The following is a 22,359-nucleotide window of genomic DNA, read 5'->3' as shown; positions in this document are numbered from 1 at the left end:
TGATGTGTTATGAAATATCACAAAGATGTGTGTTAGGAAGTATCACACAGAAAATGTGGTGTGTTATGGAATATCACACAGAAGGTACTGGCTAGGAGAAGATTGGGAAGGCTTCCTGGAGGAGGAACATCAGAAAGCTTTGAAGGAAGAGTGAGATGGAGGGGAAAAGTACATTCCAGACAGAGGGCACAGCAATGAGGGTCACTGTGAGTCCTGGAAAAAGGCGCTGTTTGGGATGGGATGGGGGCTTGGGTGGTACAGGTGTGTGTGGGAGATGAGGCTAGACGGGCTTCTTGTGCTCTGCATCTAGCACCTGATGCAATAGACACCTTGCATCCAATTTAGGGAGTAATCTTGGTGTGGATTGCTCACATGTGTAGCTGGCCCATTGTGTTCCCGTGGGAGCCCAAGCTTCCCTAACTCCCACCTTCAGGGGGAGGTAGTTGAAATCAAGTTTGGTGTTCTAGCTTTGCGCACAGCCCAGAGCCATTCACTGTGGCTTGGAAGTATTGACTGCTTACTTCCTCTAACTTTCCATAGTGCTGACTCTAGTAGCGACTTGGAGCAAGTCCCTTACCCTCCCGGGGCCTCACTTTCTCTCCGCCTGAGTGGAGGTCATGGACGAGGTCTCTTCCGAGTCCATCATCTTCTTGTCAAGTGCTCATCTTGGCTCTCAAGCCCTTTACCATCTTGGTCTCCAGTGGTCCTCCCTGCAGAGTATCCAAAATTCGCTGCAAAGTGTCATTATCATCTTTAGTCTCAAGCAAAATTTAGTTCTTTTGGCTTTTGGGCTTGAATTTTATAGTGTATGAAATTCTTCGCCAGTTTTTCTCAACTGGGCCAGGGTTCTGTGACAGAATTAAATTATGCCTAACTTTCCTTCTATGCTTCTAGAATGGTACTGGTTATACACCTTCCTTAGGAGAAGTGAGAAAATAGTTTTCAGTATATGTGCATATTTTTTTCTTCCCTTCTTTCTTTCTGTTTAATTGCAAATCACATTATAGCTTTCACGCTGTTTTGCTACTTGCTCTTTCTTCCCACTTACCAGTGTTTTCAGTGACTGTGGTGTTCCAGAGTTCGGAAGAGGAGCCTCTGTTGGAAGCCAACAGCGATACCCTGAAAGGCACAGTCCACATCTGGATTATTGTTCTGGAATTGGGGCTGGGTGGGTTGGGCTCCATTCAGAAGAAGGGCCGAGGCCATCTAGTAAAGCACCCTTTCAGAAGGAGCTAAGAGGAACTACGCTTCCTCACTCATAGGGCCCCGGCTCCTCACAGCTGAGGAGGGCATCACAGATCACCCAGGTCAGTGCTTCCCAAACCTTGGTGGTTGAATATAGAGATTCCTGGTCCCCATCTGGGGGGATTCTCACTTGGTAGGTCTGGGTGGGGATGCTTCATGTGATTCTGTTGATCTGCAGGGCTTGGGAATCCTGGATGTGGCCCCATTGTCTTTTGGACACACCTCTGCTCTGACGGTGGCCCCGTGTCTCTTGTGTGGCCTGTAGGGCCCTCCTTGGCTTCCTTTCTCTACTCTTGCCCCTCGGGAGTCCATGCACAGTAGCTGGGGGAGGATTTAAAAATGTAAGTGGGATTTTGCTCTTCCCCTGTACTCTTAGCCCTCCTGTGTCTGTGGCCTGCTACCACACGTAAGTTCCAACGTCCTATAAAGGCCTGACATACTTTGGCCCTGGCTTCCTTTTCTGACCTCACGTCCCATTTTGCTTACCCCCTCTTACCTGCAGTCACACTGGCCTTCTTGCTCTTTCCCCCAAACCTCCTGCTGGTTCCTGCCCCAGGGCCTTTTCCCTGCCTTTCTGTTTATCTGGAATGCTTCTCCCAGATCTTTGCCTGCCCCTTGGCCTTCCTGCAGTCAGGCCTTTGCTCACACGTTAACCCCCTTGGAAAGGTCATTTCTAGCCACATGCCTCCCACTGCCTCTGCCCTCAATTCTATCCCATGACACTGTTTCATTTCTTTATAGCTAGTTACCAGTGTCTACGATGGTATTGTTTTTATTTTTTTCTGCTCCCCTCACTATAATGCAGATTCCAGGCAGACTCTGTATTGTTTACCGCTTTTTCCCTACACCAGGAATATTATCTGGCATGAAAGGTACTAAATATTTGAAGACTGAGTGAATGCAAATATCCGCATAAGGATTTGTCCCAGATGAGGATTTGTCAGCCTCCACCTAAACCCCCTCAGGGACGATTCTGCACATGTCCAGGCAGCTCATTTGCATCGAGACAGCTCTGATTGTTATTGACACCACTCTGCCACAGTGGTGGCTGCCACTGGCCGGCATACTCTACCGCATGGATCGGGAGTTGGGGCGGTGGAGCCTGCGCTCGCCACCAGATCCTCTGTTGCTGCATCGTGTTGCCCGGCTGCCAGAGTACAGTCAGCACGGCCTCAAGGTTGTGCCCCTTCCCCAGGCAGCCTCCCACAGTCCCCCGACCAATAAGGAGCATCAAGGCCCAGCCTGGGCAACTCTGAAGGGCCGTCATTGTTCAGGGCTGCCTGTGGGGTCAGTCGAGGCTGCCCTGGGGCCTGTGTCATCGCAGTTCCACTGTCTTCTCTGCTCGGTCCTGCTGCCTTCTCCTTTTTCCAGGTGTCCGTCCCAAGAGCACCCCGCTTGCTAAACTCCTTCACAGTATCTGCTTCTCCGGGATCCCAACCTGTAGCAGTGGGCTTGTTGCCTAATCTTTCAGGTTCATTACACCCTCTCCAGACCAGGGGAAAGAAAAGGTTCACCTTAATCGCCTGCTATATGGCAGGGGTCAGCGGAGGATTTCACTTAGCATGGGACGCTCATAGCCTCTGAGACCGTGACAGCACTGCTGTCCTTGGCTGGTCCGTGGAGGCAGGCCGCGGGGAATGGAGTGGAGGCTCCGCAGACCTCTCACAGGCTGCCACTCCAGCTTGGCCCTTGGATGGAGGTCATGGTGCGCTAACCTCTGGCTGACCGCTGTGCGGTGAGGTGTGCTGTGAGGAGCTGAAATGAAGTCAGGGGGATTGCGTTAAAAACCCACTCCAGAATTTTCAGTGTCTGTCTCCCCCTGGGTTTTACCCCAAAACTGAGTTGCAGGCTTTTATGATTTCATGGGGAGCAACTAAGAGTAGTCAACAGTTCCATGATCTTTGAGTGGTCAGGATCAGCCAGAGAGGTTAAGGAGAAGCTGGTTTCAGGAGAATAGCCCTCCCTGAGTTTGTTTCTACATTTAGACAAAGGTGAGGGGACATGTATTATGAAGCCTCTGCTGCTGCATTGGGTACTGAGGGTGCAAGCGTATTTGAAGACTCAGCTTAGTATCTGTCTGTCTGGGCTCTAGGAAGGGAGGCGAACACACACGCATCTAACTGGAAGAGCCTGCTGGATGCACACCCCGGCTAAGACACGGTGGCATCCTGGTTAGGAGGGGAAAATAAAGTGTGAGTAGATCTCACGCGATATTTGGGATATAATTACACTAAAAAACCATTTGTTTATCTGAAATTCACATTTAATTGAGTGTCCTGTATTTTATCTGGAGCCCTAATAAAAGGGCAAAGAGGCATGTCATGGGGGTAGCACAGAGGGACTAAGCAATTCATTGAGCATATGGGATCAGGATATGGTATAACTCAATACAAATATTGCATGAGATCTCATACCACTTACATCTTCCTCTTTATCCTCTCAGAAATGCCTTGTACATCTGGAAGCATATATGTGTGCATATTCTTTATGCTTTATTTATCTGCTTACCTGCAAACTGGATCAAGGTCTGCACACTGTTTGCTACTTATTCTTTCTCCAACCGAGCAGTTTTCCTTGGACTTCTTTCCATAGTGGTACCCATGGAGGTCACATATTCTTTTTAAAAATGGTGTTTTGGGGCGCCTGGGTGGCGCAGTCGGTTAAGCGTCCGACTTCAGCCAGGTCACGATCTCGCGGTCCGTGAGTTCGAGCCCCGCGTCGGGCTCTGGGCTGATGGCTCAGAGCCTGGAGCCTGTTTCCGACTCTGTGTCTCCCTCTCTCTCTGCCCCTCCCCCGTTCATGCTCTGTCTCTCTCTGTCCCAAAAATAAATAAACGTTGAAAAAAAAATTAAAAAAAAAAAATGGTGTTTTATTTTTAATTTTGCTTTGGAGTGTCCTGCCACCAAAGTGAAGGCAGTTAGATATTCATAGGATGTAAGTTTGCATTTTTTATTTTTTTTACTGTTTATTTATTTTGAGAGCGAGAAAGAGAGAATGAGCAGGGGAGGGGCAGAGAGAGAAGGAGAAAGAGAATCCCAAGCAGGCTCCATGGTCACAATGGAGCCTGACACAGAGCTCGATCTCACGGACTGTGAGATCATGACCTGAGCCGAAATCAAGAGTTAGATGCTTAACTGACTGAGCCACCTAGGTGCCTCTTGGCATTTTTTACTTTTAACTGAAGTATAGTTCACATACAGTATTATTTTAGTTTCAGGTGTACAACATAGAGATTCTACAATTATATACAAAGTATGTAAGTTTTGAGATGACTTTGGGGGATACTGATTGACTTCAGAACTCGGGGTGAGTAAGCTGCTCTTCAGAATCTTCTTGGATGACACTCAGTTTGGAGATCTGAGTACTGTCCAATCAGGCTGTCCATAATGGAGTGAGCAAATATCATCAACTGACCAACTGGAATCAATTTGAATTGCTGAATAATTTAAAAATATTTCAAAATACTTGAATTAACATAGTCCCCCCCCCCCCCCCGTAAGCTTCCTCCTACTCACAAATCTGAGAGCTGACACAATTCATCTCTTTTCTGATTGGAGGTTTTACTCTTTTCCCTTCCTTCCTCCTGTTCCTTCCCTCCAATATTGATCTATATCTCAGTCTACTTATTCCAGCTGGTTCATTTGTAGCATCTTATGATCTAGTTTCCAGACCTTTCAAATAAATTACTCATTTATATGAAGGAGCCATAATTGACTTTTCGGTTGAGAAACCCAATTCACCAAAGTGGCTCGGGAGAGACATAGTTCATTTTGCTCTATTATCAAATCAATGTTCAAATAATATTTTAGGATTATTTATTTTCCTCAATATGAGAAAAATGTCAAGATTTATTTCCCATGTTTCTTAAATGTCAGAGGAAATTGACCTGAGCTGGGGGAACTCTCAATGCCTGGTGTTTTACAGTTCTCAGCTGAAGGATTAAAAGACAAAGCACTGGGCACTGATTTTGAGTGTTGCCCTTGTGCTCAGTGGACTCAGGTTGTGGATTATGGACAAAGCTGGTTCTTGCTTCTCTGGGATTCACTAGACTAATTGGAGAGGTGACATTAGCAAGGATGTGGCCCGTGCGATTGGGGGTGAACTAGGCAGGTATATGAAGGGAAATGGTTTCTGAGGTTTTATGATGGTAGGTGAGTCAAATTAGACCCGAGAAAAGCCTTTCTTTGGAATGTGGATGGGGATTGGTTGGCACCGTAGCATGTGGGAAAGCAAGAACCGAGAAGGGGGTGCATAGGGAGGCTGGCATTAAGTAGGGGATGCACGTGGAGATGGCTAGGCTTGGGTAAGAGGCAATTATTTAACTTTTAGTCAGCCCATCACATTCAACAAGCATTTGATGAGCACCTCAAAGTTGCAGGCGCTGTGCTAGGCCTGCGGATATAAACCCAAACAGGTAGGGTCCTTGCTTTTTAAGAAGTTCAGGGTCTGGTGGGTAAGACAAGTAAGAGGACGCTCTAACGAGGGGATGGGAGAGAGGGCTCAGCAAAGTCTCTCCAGACGTGTGAGGTCTAAGCTGAGCCTGGATGGCCGGCTGGGAGGGGGTCAGGATGAGGAGGTGGGATTGATACAGTGTTGAATGGCAACATTAGTTAGGGTCAGAGCAGGAAGGACCTTGTATACTGCTGAGAGTTGGATTTTAACCTGTAGCCTTTGAGAAGTCATTGAAGGAGTTAAAGCAGGGGAGCCTCAGGGTGAAGTATGCAACTGGGGGAATCCCTCTGACAGCAGGGTAGAGTGTGGATGGGAAAGGAGAAGGCTGGAGGCAAGGACACTGGCGAGGTGGTGGCAACCCCAGATGCAGCAGTGTCTGTGGGGAGATGTGGTATGTGGCCAAGGTGGGTAGATGGGTGGTCAGTTTCACAGGACTTAGTAACTGACTGTTGGGTGTGGGGATGAGGGAGCGGGAGGTAAGGCTGTTGGTTGGAGTGCCACATGGACCTTGAAGTCACTTCTGACGGTTGAAGGCTCTGCAATGAAGCAAAGGCCATGACAGTAGCCTGTCTCCAGTGGATGAGATCTTGAGCAGGGTTGGTCAGCAGGTTGTGGAGGGAAAGAGACGAACTAACTTTTGAGATCTTCTTCAAAGAAGAAAAGCATTGCTTCCATTTGTGCTTTTCTTAGACTAAAATCATGTTGCAAAACACTCTAAAAATTAACACCGCAGTAACAGTAATGTACCTGCCTATTTTAGAACCCTACAGAACATTTTATTGTAAGAAACGATTTAGCCCATAATTGGTATGAAGTGTACACAGTTTTTTTCATTGCCGTCGTCCAAGATAGGAAGGTTCCTAAATATAATTTTGTTCTCCAGTACTGCTCCAGGGGGACGTCAATTCAGTCACCGTGATTAACAGTGATGATAACCATTCTTACCAAACGTCGATCCCCTGGAACTTCGAGGTGATCCAATTCAAGCCTATCTTGTGTACTTTCAAGTCTCCTTAGAGAGTCTTGAACCTTTGTGAAAGAACTGCCTAATTTAACCAAGGGCACTGTAGGAAAATTCCCGCTATCCACTCGTCAAAGATACTGCGTTAAGGCTGTGAGAGGTTTGACATCACAAGCAAGAGATCTGATGTGGTTTTGACAGGCAGAAACTGCCTTGTAGGAACATTAATACCTTGAGTGTTAAAATCTTTTCCTGGCTTCCCCTACTGCAGTTTCTGACAGAGCGACATTCAGCCCTCCATCCGGTCTCTGAATTCACAGTGATTTCCATGTCAATATCTTCTCCTCCTGCAGCCTTTTGACGGCTGCAAGAGAGAGATGGATCTCAGGTTGTTGGTGTTAAATATTTTGAATTTTGATGAGATTTGAATTCATCAACGGGTGCTTTTGGTATTTGAGTGATTTCCACTAGTCACCAGACTTCGTACTGAGTGAGTGTCCCACCCTTTACCTTGGGCATGTATTTTATTTGTGATTTCCAGGACAAAGTTCGCAGGGTTTTCCATTGGCGGGGTTCATTAGATGGTTAAGAATATAAAGTTCCCCTTTGGCACCCAGATTATCTACGTTAGACACAGAAATATAGTCTTTAACTTCTCCTAGAAGGGTATTGAGCCAACCAGAGTTGTAGAAAGTGACATAAATGTCACCATGGCCCGGGGTACCAAGCTTCTGGGTTTTCCTCTGAGTAAGATACATCTTTGGCTACAGGCAGTAAGGATTCTTTATTAATCCTTGGGTACCTGCTTTGATTAAAAGTGTAGATTTTTACATGAAATGTTTGTTCTTCTCTAGTATTTATTTTTGTATCTTCCTTTGTGTTAAAAGTGCTCATTAGCTTATTAGAATAAGAGGAATATCTGTTCAGAAGTTCAGTTTGCTGAATGGTCAGATCTAAAAAGATATTCTCATTTCAAACACTGTCCAATTTTTTTTGGGTCTTTGTAGCCCATGCTGGTTCTCAAACCGCCGTTGAGTTTCACCACCACCAGCTGGGGCATCACAGAAAATAAATATTGTCAGGTAAGCCCTGGCCTTCATCTTTTCATAGCATTGAATGGAATCTTCTGGAGGTCTTTGGATTTTTCCCCAAACCACAGCAGGTCCCTTTTCTTGGAAAAAGCTATGAAATAGCTTCTGAAATCCAGTAAGTTATTTTTTTATTGTGCTCAAACTCATGTGATGATGCTGTGGTGAGTATTTTTTCTAGTTTCTTCTTCAAAGATAATTCCAGCTGTTGCTGAATGACTTTTTGGAACTGAGAAGCACCATCTTGAGACATGACTTTGCTAAGATCTCTCTGAGCTGTGCCTCAGTTTCCATAACTGGTTCCTGCTTTCTTACTCCCTGGGTTTTTAAATATTCTGTCTTCAGTCCATTTTCCCCCTAAGTAATTCCCTTAACCTGATTTTTTTTTAAGTTTATTTTTATTTATTTTGAGAGAAAGACAGAGAGCAAGTCGGGGAGGGGGCAGAGAGAGAGAGAGAGAGAGGGGGAGACAGAATCCCAAGCAGGCTACATGCTGCCAGCATAGAGCCCAGTGCAGGGCTCAACTCCACAGACTGCAAGATCATGACCTGAGCCAAAATCAAGAGCCAGACGCCCAGGTTGACTGAGCCACCCAGGTTGCCCCCTTACTCTGATTATTTTTAAGAATGACTTCAAGGTATTGGCAGCAACCTTACCTTGACATTGGGAAACAGTCTGGGTATAGAAAGGGCTAGAAACTGATAGCTTGGCAGGGTGCTGGGAATGAGGTAACCTGGAAGTCGTGACAGTCAGATGGCTTCTTAGATACCAGTAAGTCAGACATTTGTCGTTTTTGGTCAGAAGCCACTGTACAACTTAAGAGCAAAGAGTAGAGACAGTGTCAGCCAGGCTATGTCCATATTCTGCCATATAATTTTATAAGTAAAACTTAAAGGTCAAAGTACAAAGGTAGTGAGTTTCCCAGTGTACCAAGTAGATAGATAACATTGGGGAGTAGGTCTTACGAGCAGTAGCATCAGGCTTATCATATTAAGATAATGTCAGCATAGCACTTTACAAACTTTCACATTCACCAGAATCACTTAGGGCTCTCGTTGCAGTGCAGGTGTGTGGTGCAGCCCGAGAGCCCTCATTTCTGACAGGCTCCTGGGCTGCTAATGCTGCTTGTTCTTGGGCTGCATTTTGAGTCATGAGGGTATGAGCTGGGGCTCCTGTGTTTTTTGGGCTACAGAGCTCTTTGGGCAAGTAAGGAAAGCTGTGGGCCCTCGGAACAGTGAGCCTGCCACCTTCCCCCTCCCACGACCACATCCCAGTGCATATGATTTCAAGGTTGTGAACACTTTGAAACCCACCTAGCATCTTCAGATTTCAGAAGTGGCTAATAGATGCTCAGATGACGTAATGGTCCTTCAGTCAGTATCTTCTCTAGTATATTTTATAGTGTGGATATTCATTTAAAACTAGGAAGGTACTGCTGTGGTTACCTACGGTTAGAATAAATGATCACGTGGGAGGGCCCTTTAACTCGCGCTGCTCCAAGGGTGTAAGGCTCTGAGCCTTGGAATTGCTTTACCTGTGACGTCTAGCAAGAGCGGTGGGCATGGTGTGAATGGCATTTCTTCATGTTTTGTAAGTGAGCATTGACCAGTGGTATGAGCACCTGTCGTAGTCACTTCTAATCTTTGATCCCTGGATGATTTTGCGCTGCCGGCAGGTATTTGTTGATAAGAGTGGTTTTAAAGTGAAAGATCTGGACACATTAGGTTAGTGACTGAGAGCCGACCCACGTGCAGATGGAAGGGCTGGAGATGTGGCAGCCCGTGCGTTACTAAAACTAATTGTGTAGATCTCTTGCTGGCCACGACATGGTGTTGGTACTTACGTGCTATAAGAAAGGGGTAGTTTGGTGAAGTATTTGTTTTAAGACCACATGAGCACGGGGTGTCCCTGAGGCAGTTCTCACTTTTGGGTGAGATCTGGGCACCATGCGCATGGCAGGGATTTCATTTATTTGTCTGTCTTTTAAGCCATTGTTCTGTTTCATCCAGGCCTAGACTTCTTCAGACTGGCTGGAAAAGTTAAATCAGGCCGTAGGAGTCCATTGTAGTTCTTGAATGATGTTTACAACAGACTGTTTGGGTTTTATTATTCAGCCTGTTCATCCTAAGGTTGCCAGATGCCTTGTTCCTCCACCCCGGGATTATTTTTAAGTAAATACCAGATGCCATGTTATTTCACTTATAAATATTTCAATGTGTATCTCTTAAAGGTTGAGAGTTTAAAAAAAAAAGCATCACGGTACCATTATTAAACCTAAAACGGTAGTAATAATTCCTTAATATCAAATTTTTAATCAGTGTAAGCATTTCCCTACATATATTATAATTTCTAAAAATGCCTTTTCTGTTTGCACTGAAGTCCAATTGGTTGATAGGTCTTTAAAGTCTTTTTTTTTTTTTTTGTTAAATCTGTAGGTCCCCCTTCCATCTTTATGCTCCTTGCAGTTTATTGTTCTTGTTCTTGAATAAGCTGGGTCCCTTATCTGCCCACCTGCCTAGAAGCTGGATTTTGCTGATTGCCTCCTTGGCATTGATGGATGGATTCCCCCTGCCCCCTGTGTTTCCTGGCAGATCACGGTCCATCAGGTCTTGGGCAGAGTCAGTCTTCCATGTGAGAGGGATAAGATTTCTGCAGAGGGGTGCTGGTGTTTCAGTTTGGATGCCCAGGGTGTCTGGTTGTCTCCTGGTGGTGGAGTCAACAGCCCATGGTGGTCACTCTCTAAAGCCATGAGTTCACCAGAGTCACAAAGTGCTGACATTCTAATTCTTTTGTTCCTTCTTGATGTATTAGGTAGAATACCCTGAAAAGAGAAACTTTCCCAAACAACTCTTCGGTTACCATGGAGTGCAGATTGTTTGGGAAATGCAGGTGGGGCATCTGGGTAGCTCAGTCGATTGAGCATCAGACTCTGCTCAGGTCATAATCTCACGTTCCTGGATTCAAGCCTCACCTAGGGCTCTACACTGACAGTGTGGATCCTGCTTCTGATTCTCTCTCCCTCTCTCTGTCCCTCCCCTGTGTGCGTGAGCTCACATGCTCACACTCTCCCTCTTTCAAAAAGAATTAACATTTAAAAAAAAAATGATGGGGTGCCTGGGTGGCTCAGTCGGTTAAGCGTCTGACTTTGGCTCAGGTCATGATCTCACGGTTCGTGGGTTTGAGCCCCGCGTCAGGCTCTGTGCTGACAGCTCAGAGCTCAGAACCTGGAGCCTGCTTTGGATTCTGTGTCTCCCTCTCTCTCTGCCCCTCCCCTGCTCATGCTGTATCTCTCTCTCTCTCAAAAATAGATAAACATCAAAAAACAAAAAAAAAAAAACAAAAAAAAAAAGGAAATGCAGGGTTAAGTGCTTGAATCTTCTCCTTTATTTACTAGTTTTTAAAATAATGAGGTGACTCTTTTGATTCTCCAAAGGGGACATTTGGTTTTTATCTTTTAATTATGAGCTCATAATTTATGCATATCTCATGCGTTTCAGTCTACAGCAGTTACTGTTCTTTCTGCTGCTGTGCTTTGTCGGCGGCCACTTATCAGGTTGACTCCTGAGTCCTTTTGCTGCGGCTCTTGTCTTGGTTATTTCTCACTGTGTAACACAACTTAGGAGCTCCAAACTCCTAAGCCCCCAAATTTAGGGGCTTAAAACAACATTTATTATCTCACTGTTTCTGTGAGTCAGGAGTCTGGGTGGGGTTTACCTGGGTCCTCTGATGGCTCAGGGTCTCAAGGCTGCAGTCCAGGGCCTTCCAGCCTGGCTGGGGGAGGGACACTTCCAGGCTCACCCAGGTGGCTGCCGGCAGGCCGCAATTCCTTGCCATGTGAGTCTCTCCCAAAGTCTTGCAGTGTGGCAGCTGGCTGTCCCCATTGCCAGGGCTCTGAGAGAGACACCCTTAGGAGAGCCAGCAAGTCAGAAATCAGAATCATTTTATAACCCAAACTAGGAAGTGACAGATCATCACTTTTGGGGTGGTAGTGTTCTAGTTATTAGAAGTGAGTTTCTAGGTCCAGCCCACTTGCTGGGGAGGGGATTGCACAGGGTCACAGATACCCGGAGGCAGGGACCACCAGGAACCATGTTAGAGGTTGCTTATGGACAACCTGGACAAACCAGTAACTTTTTTTTTTTTAACGTTTATTTATTTTTGGGACAGAGAGAGACAGAGCATGAACGGGGGAGGGTCAGAGAGAGGGAGACACAGAATCTGAAACAGGCTCCAGGCTCTGAGCTGTCAGCACAGAGCCTGACGCGGGGCTCGAACTCACGGACCGCGAGATCATGACCTGAGCCGAAGTCGGCCGCTTAACCGACTGAGCCACCCAGGCGCCCCCAAGCCAGTAACTTTTGATGTGACAGCATCCTGCTTTCTTGTGTGAGAAGATAGTTCAAATATTTGGATTGAGTCTTTCTCCAAAGAACCCTGACACTAAATGGAATTTAGAGGCTATAATTTGGGCATAAGATTCTAGGCCTTTTCAGAGGACAAAGCTAGGGAGTACTTTCTTTTTCTTTCTCAATTTCAGATAAAGTTTATGCTAGCCCCATTCAGATTCAGGACGAGAGAGTTTTTTTTACTTAACCTCATCCATCTTATGTTTGTATCTCTTTTCATCTAGAAACCTTGGTTCTCAAGGCCACAGCCATAATTACTCCATTATCATCCCATAATACACAAACAGAAGTCTCCGAATGCCGACACTTACTTTACCATCAAATATATGATTACTGAAAATGCTTTAAGACTTCTTTATAGTTGTTTTTCTCTCCGGGCTATATCCCACTGCATTCTACAGTCAGATTCCAACATATAATGGAAATCATCTCACACTGTGCATGGCACCTGGGTGGTTCAGTCAGTTAAGTGTCTCACTCTTGGTTTTGGCTCAGGTCATGATCTTGAGGCTAGTGAGTTTGGGCCCCACATTGGGCTCGGTGCTGACAGTGCAGAGCCTGCTTGGGATTCTCTCCCCCTCTCTCACTGCCCCTCCCCTTCTTGTGTTCTCTCTGAAAAATAAATAAACTTAAAAAAAAGGCAAAAACCTCTTTGACTTCGGCCGCACCAACTTCTTACTCAGCATGTCTCTGGAGGCAAGGGAAGTCAAAGCAAAAATGTACTATTGGGACCTCATCAAAATACAAAGCTTTTGCACAGCGAAGAAAACAATCAGCAAAACTAAAAGGCAACTGACGGAATGGGAGAAGATATCTGCAAACGACATATCAGATAAAGGGTCAGTATCCAAAATAAATAGAGAATTTATCAAACTTAACACCCCAAAAACAAATAATCCAGTGAAGAAATGGGCAAAAGACATGAATAGACACTTCTCCAAAGAAGACATCCAGATGACCAACCAATACATGAGAAATGCTCAACATCTCTCATCATCAGGGAAACACAAATCAAAACCACCATGAGATACCACCTTACACCTGTCAGAATGGCTAACATTAACTACTCAGGCAACCACAGATGTTAGCAAGGATACAGAGAAAGGGGCACCCTTTTGCATTATTGGTGGGAATGCAAATTGGTGCAGCCACTCTGGAAAACTGTATGGAGGTTCCTCAAAAAATTAAAAATAGAACTACCCTACAACCCAGCAATTGCACTACTTGGTATTTATCCAAGGGATACAGGTGTGCTGTTTCGAAGGGGCACATGCACCCAATGTTTATAGCAGCACTATCAACAATAGCTAAAGTATGGAAAGAGCCCAAATGTCCATCAATGGATGAATGGATAAAGAAGATGTGGCACATATATGCAATGGAGTATTACTCAGCAATCAAAAAGAATGAAATCTTGCCATTTGCAACTATGTGGATGGAACTACAGGGTATTATGCTAAGTGAAATTAGAGAAAGACAAACATCATATCACTTCACTCATATGAGGACTTTAAGATACAAAACAGATGAATGTAAGGGAAGGGAAGCAAAAATAATATAAAAACACGAGGGGGACAAAACATAAGAGACTCCTAAATATAGAGAACAAACAGAGGGTTGCTGGAGGGGTTGTGGGAGGGGGGATGGCTAAATGGGTAAGGGGCATTAAGGAATCTACTCCTGAAATCATTGTTGTACCATATGCTAACTAACTTGGATGTAAATTAAAAAATAATAAGTTATTAATTAAAAATAAATTGTTAATTAAAATAAATTATTAATTAAAAATTAATGAAAATTATTAATTAAAAATAATAAATTATTAAATGTCACACTGTGGTATGCCAGTTCACTTGCTTCAGCTTACTTTTATGTTTTAGGTCACTTTATTTTTATTTTTTATTTTGAGAGAGAGAGAGAGAGAGAGAGAGAGAGAGAGAGCGTGCGCACGCACATGTGGAAGGGGTAGAGAAAGAAGGAGAGAGAATCCAAAGCAGGCTCTATCCTGTCAGCTCAGAGCCTGATGCAGGGCTCAATCCCATGAGATCATGACCTGAGCTGAAATCAAGAGTCAGATGTTCAACTGACTGAGCCACCCAGGCACCCCTTTTATTTTTATTTTAATTTAATTTTGTTTTTTGATATGGAACACATGACCTGGACTTCAACTGCACTAAAACACTGATCTGTTTTAGGTCATTAAAAAATAATCTTGTTTTATTTTCTTGTAATTCTAGCATCCTAGGTATACTTTTCTCCACTTTGCATTCCCCTCTTAACAATACATCCTGGCTCCCATTCCCTAACAGTTGATAGAGACCTTCCTCATTCCTTTTTCAGTAACCGACCACTCCATTGTGTAGATACATGGTTATTTATTCTCCAGAACTGTTCTCAGGAGTCCTGTGGACTTCCAGTTCTGCTGTTTTCCAGGCACTGCAGTTTCTGAATGTATATGGAAAGAAGGTGGGAGGAGGTGGCAGTGCCCTGGCTGCTTCTAGAAGCAGCACCTGTTTGCGACCATTCAGACCAGTTTTCTACTTGGTTCTCCTCTTGGGTGGAGGGGAGAAGGTGTCTTTTATAACCAGGTAGGTGGGGCTGCTTTTTTCATGAGTCACACAGCCCTCCACGGTTTCTGTCATTTAATTTACACTCCTCTTGGCTGGCAGTTAGAGATTCTTCCAGGTTTTGAGAACACATTATTTGTCAGTCTTAAGTTTTTTGATGGTGGCATCTGTTTTGTGTGTCTTTGTGTTTGTATTAGTAAAGATTTGGGAGGAGTGGTGTCACAGATTGTGCTTCAGATGCCATTTAAAAACAAACCCCCATATGTAAAAAGTAAATAAAACAAATGTTTTAAAAACAATCTTTTCTCTCCTAACTAGTACTGAATTTGTGTTGCAGGGAAAAGGACTTGGAAGCCAAATTCATTATTCAAATGGAGAAAAGCAAAACAACAATCACAAACTTAAAGGCAAGTAGCAACCTGGCCACGCTCCACGAGCCTCCATGTTTGTTTTATTGTCAAAATGATTTCTGGGTAAATAAAACACATCTGCCATTTCCTTACCCCTCCTTCTCAGTTCAGCTAGCCACGTCAACTTGTACTTGTCTAGGGCTCAGTCATGAAGTGAAGGGCTATGTTTTATCTCTTCTCCCACCCCCTAGTTTTATTTGATCTCAAAACCTTCAAGCTATAGCCTTGGTGTGCAAACTCACAGATTTAGCCCCGACTACACAATGTTATCCTGTATCCTGTGCTAGATTCTTAGCCTGGCATCTAGCTGCATTTTGTGAATCATTAAGTAACTGTTGGCCCTAGATTTGTTTCCATTCTTATTTATTTATTTATTTATTTATTTATTTATTTATTTATTTATTTATTTATTTATTTTGAGAGAGAGAACACGAGCAGGGGAGGTGCAGAGAGAGAGGGAGAGAGAGACAATCCCAAGCAGGCTCTGCACTGTCAGCGTGGAGCCTGCCATGGGGCTCGAACTCACAAACTATGAGATCATGACCTGAACCAAAACCAAGAGTTGGATATGACCAACTGACCCACCCAGGTGCCCCTCTTTCAATTCTTAATGAAAATAATCATGTTTTTAAACTTGGCAAGGGGAACTTACATTATTATTAAAAATTCAGGGAACGAAAGATTTAAAAAAATGGATTTTTTTTTTTTTTTTTTTTTCTGGAAAAGACAGTCGAGGCACATCTGGGTGGGTCAGTTGGTTAAGCGTCCCAACTTTGGCTCAGGTCATGATCTCACGGTGCATGGGTTTGAGCCCCGCATTGGGCTCTGTGCTGACAGCTCAGAGCCTGGAGCCTGCTTTGGACTCTGTGTCTCCCTCTCTCTGCCCTACCCCTGCTCACACTCTGTCTCTGTCTCTCAAAAATAAATAAACATTAAAAAAAAAAAAAGTTTTGAAAAAGTTGGAAAAACCCAGAATTTTCTAGCATGGCATATTTCTTCCTTTTGCACTTAAAATATCCTATTCTTTCCTTTGGTCAGTGAATTTGTTACAAATTGTGAATACTTTTCACTTGGTGGGAGATATGAGTGTAAAATTAATAATAGTAAATCATATGCTTGGTGGACTCTGCCCCTTTGTCCTCCCAAATTTGTCATTAACTTACAGGTTGGGGTTTCGGAGGCCTGCTGCTCCATGGCCAAGTGCAGATCAATCTCTAGTTGGATTTCTGTTAATTTATGGCTCAAGGGACTAGATACTTTGGAATCTCAAAGTAGTCTACTTGATCTCCAGTGATAGAAGCTGGGGAATGCTCCTCTCTTCCAATTGGGCCATGCTCTAGATAATTTGATAGGCTTTCTTTGAGGCTCTGTGTCCCTTTGCCCCAGGCATTCTCCAGTGGAATGTCTTTCTTTCTCCTCTGAGCACAATCCTGGTACCTTCTAGCTCTGTCTGGCCCCACCTGGCTTGCCCTCCTTTGACCTCCCACATCTACTTGTATTTCTGCCTGTCATCACTTGACCATCACCTCCTGTTAGTTACCTTTGCTTTGCTTTGCTTCATGTATCTGTCTGCTCACCATGCTTTGGTACAAGTTTAATCTTTAAAAAATTATATTTACTGGAACAGAGCAAAGAGACCCTTGGCTTTGGATGCTTCTCTTCTTTGTGCATTATGGAATCTATTTTCCTTGATTGTTTTGGTGCCTTTTGAGTTTTACAAACATTTTCTCGTCCTATTTAACAAAACAGATGTCCAGATTTTTAACATTTTAATAAGAACCGTAGAAATTGTGTATTTATAGAGTCTGAATTATATTGGAAAATATGATGCTCATTAAATTTTTTCAGCATGTGTCCAGGGAACTGTGTAAAGCATTGGTGGCTTATGATGATTTTTAAACATGGTTTTTGGCTCAATTTAGGTATATAGCAAGGTAGACAAGATACATGCAAATATCTGCAGTAAACTCAGAATATGTCCTGGGAGAATCTAGCCTCTTGGAGGTGGGAGCAATTACTTCTGGTTGTAGTGCCCAAGGGAAGCTTCATGGGAGAGGAAGCATCCCACCTGGAGTTTACAGTGGGGCCACAAAGCTGCACAACTCTAGGGGGCTCTAGTCACAACACCATCTATGTGAATGGCACCCCTTGGAGTTCTGTAGACCCTGACTCTGTTGGTTTTGGTTGGAGGGAACAGTAAAAAGAATCGAAGCCAGGAAAGAAATAAGAGTCTGGCCAGAGTGTTGGCCTCATATAAGATAATCATAATAAGAAGTCCAGAAAAGAAGCCTTGGGTCATATCATAGCCTGGATTGCTGGGAGGAATTTAGGATCTTTCTCTCTCTCTCTCTCTCTGTCTCCCCCCCACCTCATCCTTCCCCTCCCCTCCCTTCCTTCCAACCTTACCCCCTCCTACCCTCTCTCTCTCCCTATGTATTTAGGAGGGTGTTCAGAAGGAATTAAATGCTTTTTTAGTCAAGTGATCATTATACATTTTTAAGGGATTTTTCTTTTTCTTGAATTGGATAGATCATTTAGCTAGCAGTGCTCTTTACATTATTATCACAATCCTGTCTAGATACCAGAAGGAGGGACCGGGGACTCAGGAAGAGAACGGACGAAGACCTTCACCTATGACTTCTCTTTTTATTCTGCTGATACGAAAAGTCCAGATTATGTCTCACAAGAGATGGTATGATATTTTCATAATCTTTATTTTGATTTATTTCCATATTGAGGAAAAAAATGCCCATCCTAAAACTCTATAAAACATCTTGCTGATTTTTTTCTCAACATAATTTATGTAAAATCTACCTCTGCTAACTTAGCTTTGTTGCATAGCACCATTAAGCCTGAGAAGAATTCAGTCCCCAAAAAGTTGATTTTGTTTTTCACTTCTAAGCATGATGATCATAACTTCCCCCCACCCTCCCACCCCCAAACTTGGAAAGGACTACCGTTTTGAAGGAGCTGTGCAAATAAAGCATTTGGGGAGCGCCGTTTGTATATTGCTAAGCCCAGCAAATAAGCCGCTCAGCTCTGAGTCCTGCTGTGATGCAGGGCTCTGGAAGTTAGATTTCAGACCAAAGCCCCACTTCCTGTGGACCATTTTAGGATTCTCGAAAGAAGGGTTCTAGAAGGAATGGGCATTTTGTTCAGAATTTTTCTAGAATCTAGATAGCTGTAATATGTCCAAGAAACCGGTGCTATAGGGTTTTATGGTCTAAAATGTGGATGTGACATGGCATAGAAGAACAGACTCGGAGATCCTCCCAGGAGACCATCGCATATTGATGTTGCATGTGAGCAGACTAAGGGGATTTCCCTGGGTGGGACCAGTTGGGTGTTTAAACAGAGCAGAGCTATGGGGAAGCATCGGTACAAGGGGAGGAATATGGGCTTCTTCCTGGCTTCTTAACAGCTTCTTCAAATATAGTGCTTTAGGACTGCATATGTTACAACTAAGATAAGAATTCCTGTCTTGCCTACCCTGGGTTATAATCCATGCGGTGGCATCTTAAAGTGGTATTATTGTCTAGTTGCTTGCAACTTTGTGTGTCCATGTTCCAGAACCACTGCATTGACTAGAGCATGTTAAAAATGCAAAATCTGTACCAATTCCAGACCCCACTGAGCCAAACTGCATTTTTTAGCAGATTTGCACACCTCGACATTGGAGAACTTAGCATTGGTTAAGCACATGGTTTGTGGAAGAAGTCGGCTTACAGAGGCAATGTAAATGTTGGAGTTAAGATAGACAACTTAGAGAAATTATTCAAAGGAGAAGATTGGAGTGTTTGTATCCAGAATGTGTGGGTTCAGCATCAGGGCAAAAATTGAAAGGATGACAGCAATAAGATTGAGAGCCATAAAGAACGATTAGCTGCCTGGGATGAAAGAGGGGCCAGGAACTAATGTTGCTTGAGTTTGTGTTGGTGTCTGAAACTCTGCTTCGCACTCATGTACTTGTCTCACTTCATTCTCAGAAGGCCAGGTTTCACTTCAGCTCCGTTTTTCTTTGTCGAAGAGACTCTGAGCTTAAATAATGTGCTCAAGTCCATACACCTAATGGACTTAATAGTAGCCGAGATGAGATCCTGGGGCTGATGTGTAGGGCAGGGGAGATGCCACTGGAGGGTCTTCAGGGCATAAGGTTGGTTTGTTCTAAATGATAGATGAATAGGGCAGCCTTATTGATGAATAAATGAGTGAGGAGTGTTAAAGAACAAAATTCAACCGAGTAAATTTGAAAATCAAATTGGCTTTATTCATCGATTCATGAATCCTGCAGTATCCCATTCAGCAAGTAGAAAGGAGCTTTGAAGAGCTGTACAAGATGGAAGGATTTTATAGGCAGAAACAGGGTGGGACAAGTAGCACAAGAAAAGATTGTTTCAGGCAAGGTCATCTTCCCTTAGGCAGAAGAGTAGAGGGTGTTGTTTAGGTGGATCACCTCATCTTCCTCTGGGGGATGGAGAGGGCCCATGTGGGAGATGACCTCATTGGTGCTGATCAGAAAATTCCTGACCAACCAGTTGAGACTGCATATCTGGGGGAGGTTGAAACTGCAGTTAGGTTAGGTATTGAACCCCAGTTTCGTGACTTGGCCTAGCATAAGTGACTCCATTTTGGGCCTGTGGTTTTCTGTTTAACAGCAGCGCAGATAACTTTGCTGTTGAGGTAACTGGATTGGCCAACATTGGCAGCTAGGAGTCTGGTGAGGAATAGAATGTTATAGATATTGGAATCCAGATTTGGGCTTTAATACAGGAATAAAAATGAAGTGGCTGGTGTGAGGGAATTTGTTCAGGGAAAAGCCAATTCATTCCACAGTCTTCAGAATGTCCTCAAGAGATGATGGATGAAGAGCCAGGAAGGTTTCCATGTCTAACTTACACAGCAAACGGTTGGATTTTCCTCCTTATTTAACCTGAATGAGGCCTTTTGGGGACAGAGGGCTGTGGTGAGGGAAAGTCCATGGGGGGAGGAGCAGAGCAGTGTGTGACAGCAGGACCTGGCACACTGGAGATGCTCGGTAAACATTTGCTGACTGACAGAAGTCGTTTACAGATGGTGGTTAATTTATGGGAACAGATGACATTTCCTGGTTCTACAAGAGTCAAGACCAGGGAAAGAGTAACAAGTTTAGCTCTTTTGGAAGTTAAAAATAAATGCTCAGAGTTTAAGAATAGTTTTAGTTTGTGCAAAGCTTCTGATAGGGATAATTTCCATGCTTCGAGTGATGGGTAGCGTCTCTTCTCAGGTGTTTTGCGTTTTTCGACTATATAAATAACCTGAGATTGTTCTACTAAATTACAAAACTAAAAAAGCGTGGTGATGTATTAGTAAATACAGTACTACTTTCTAGCAGAAGCACATGTTAATAAAATCAGCATAGATACAGGAAAATACCTATTTTTTTGAAACTCTATTAAAGAGAAGGGTAATCTTCCCTCACCCCTAATGTTAAAAATAGCTTCAATTTTGATTACTGATTAAAGTTTTCATGCTGTCATCTCTGGCCCAGGATTTGAGCTGTCAGGTTGTAGCCCTGCATAAACGGGAAGATGCAAGCTTAGCATGATGTTGGTCTTCTCTTCCTCCTCCTTTTTATCCTTCTCATCTGGATAGAGGGGCATCTTGAGGAAATATATCATGGCTATTACTAGAGTTCAACCTAAGTTTCCCTTACTGTTAAATAGCAAGTAAGATGACCAGTAATATTTCTTCCTTACAAATTAATTTTAGATTTGGAAAAAAAAAATCATTGGACAATTTAAGTCTGTATTCACATAAATTAAAGACCATTAAATAAGGTCTGATTTTTTTAATGGTTCTTCAAAACTCCAAAGGGAGGCTTTGATCTCCTTGATTCAACCCTGGAGAAACTTGAAACTTAAAATCTCCCGGTTGACAAGCTGAATGGGTGAGTCTTTTGTTTTAACAGTGCCCTCTTGTGGGCAGTTCCCCTCAGTTGAGGCCCTGGGATGCCTTGGATCGCTCTGGAAATCCACGTGAAAATCTGTGCTCAGATATACAGCTATTTGGGTCACCTGGCCAGGTGAGGCTCTCAGCCGGATTTTGATGCCAGTCGCCAGTGCCAGTCGAGGAGGGGAGAGCTCGGTCTCACAATGCAGCCACTCCCTCTCCACTTTGGTTTGATATTGATGCTAAACAGGTCCTTCCTGGGAGCTGCACTGGGGTAGCCTGTTTTCCTTGCCAAGAACCCCAAAGATGTGGACAGTGTCCCGCTGCTTCTCTGGGTCCTGGGACAACTTTGGGTGGGTTACTTGAAGCTGAGACTGAGCCCGGCTTGGGTCTCGGTGCATCCAGACCTGCGTATTCTAGGCCTGTTTTGCAGTCATGTTCACCAGCACCAGGACCCTCCTCCTCCTGTTCCAGGCCCCCAGATCTGTTGGAGAAATCCAGCTGAGTTGGCTTTCTGGAGAAATAGGTAATAGTAAAATGGTGTGTGGGATTTTTTTATAAACATTTATTTATTTATTTTTTTTTTAATTTTTTTTTTCAACGTTTATTTATTTTTGGGACAGAGAGAGACAGAGCATGAACGGGGGAGGAGCAGAGAGAGAGGGAGACACAGAATCGGAAACAGGCTCCAGGCTCTGAGCCATCCGCCCAGAGCCCGACGCGGGGCTCGAACCCACGGACCGCGAGATCGTGACCTGGCTGAAGTCGGACGCTCAACCGACTGCGCCACCCAGGCGCCCCAATAAACATTTATTTTTAATGTTTATTTCTGAGACAGAGAGAGTGCAGGAGAGTGTGAGCAAGGGAGGGGCAGAGAGGGAGGGAGACAGAAGATCCAAAGCAGGCTCCACGCTGACCTCAGAGAGCCCTATGCGAGGTTTGAACTCACCAAATGTGAGATCATGACGTAGCCAAAATCTGACACTTAACCGACTGAGCCACATAGGCAGCCTGGTGGGTGGGATTTTTAATCCTGGGAAAGAATTTTATTTTGAAAACGTTGGGGTTTGGTTTAAATATATTTTCAACGAGTTTGTTTTAGCCTCAGACAATGGTATTACAGAAGATCCTTTTTTTATTCTTTGAGAACTTTATGGAAGGCTGTACTTCCTATCCAGTGGCACCCCATGATAGGGTAAAAATGATGTATGATTTTTATTTTTTGCTTAATCAAAGAGAATTGAAGAAATATTTAGAGTTTTTCCTCATGTCCCATATACCATGGTGAAAACTGATTTTAGA

The 22,359-nt window shown here is 44.0% G+C and overlaps 1 protein-coding gene across 5 annotated transcripts in view; it reads left to right on the top strand.

Moving 5' to 3' along the window:
• KIF16B (kinesin family member 16B) overlaps positions 1-22,359 on the top strand; it is a 290,777-nt gene that overhangs the window by 23,623 nt on the left and 244,795 nt on the right. For all 5 annotated transcript variants that reach the window (XM_030310126.2, XM_030310127.1, XM_030310125.1 and 2 more), the window contains exons 2-3: positions 15,057-15,126; positions 17,708-17,821. In XM_030310126.2, the coding sequence (XP_030165986.1) occupies positions 15,057-15,126; positions 17,708-17,821 (184 nt within the window). The remainder of the gene's footprint in view (positions 1-15,056; positions 15,127-17,707; positions 17,822-22,359) is intronic.

Source organism: Lynx canadensis, chromosome A3 (assembly GCF_007474595.2).
Source record: "Lynx canadensis isolate LIC74 chromosome A3, mLynCan4.pri.v2, whole genome shotgun sequence".
Lineage (NCBI taxonomy): Eukaryota > Metazoa > Chordata > Mammalia > Carnivora > Felidae > Lynx > Lynx canadensis.
Note: the sequence above shows the minus strand (reverse complement) of the source record. Positions and strands in the feature narration are given on the sequence as shown.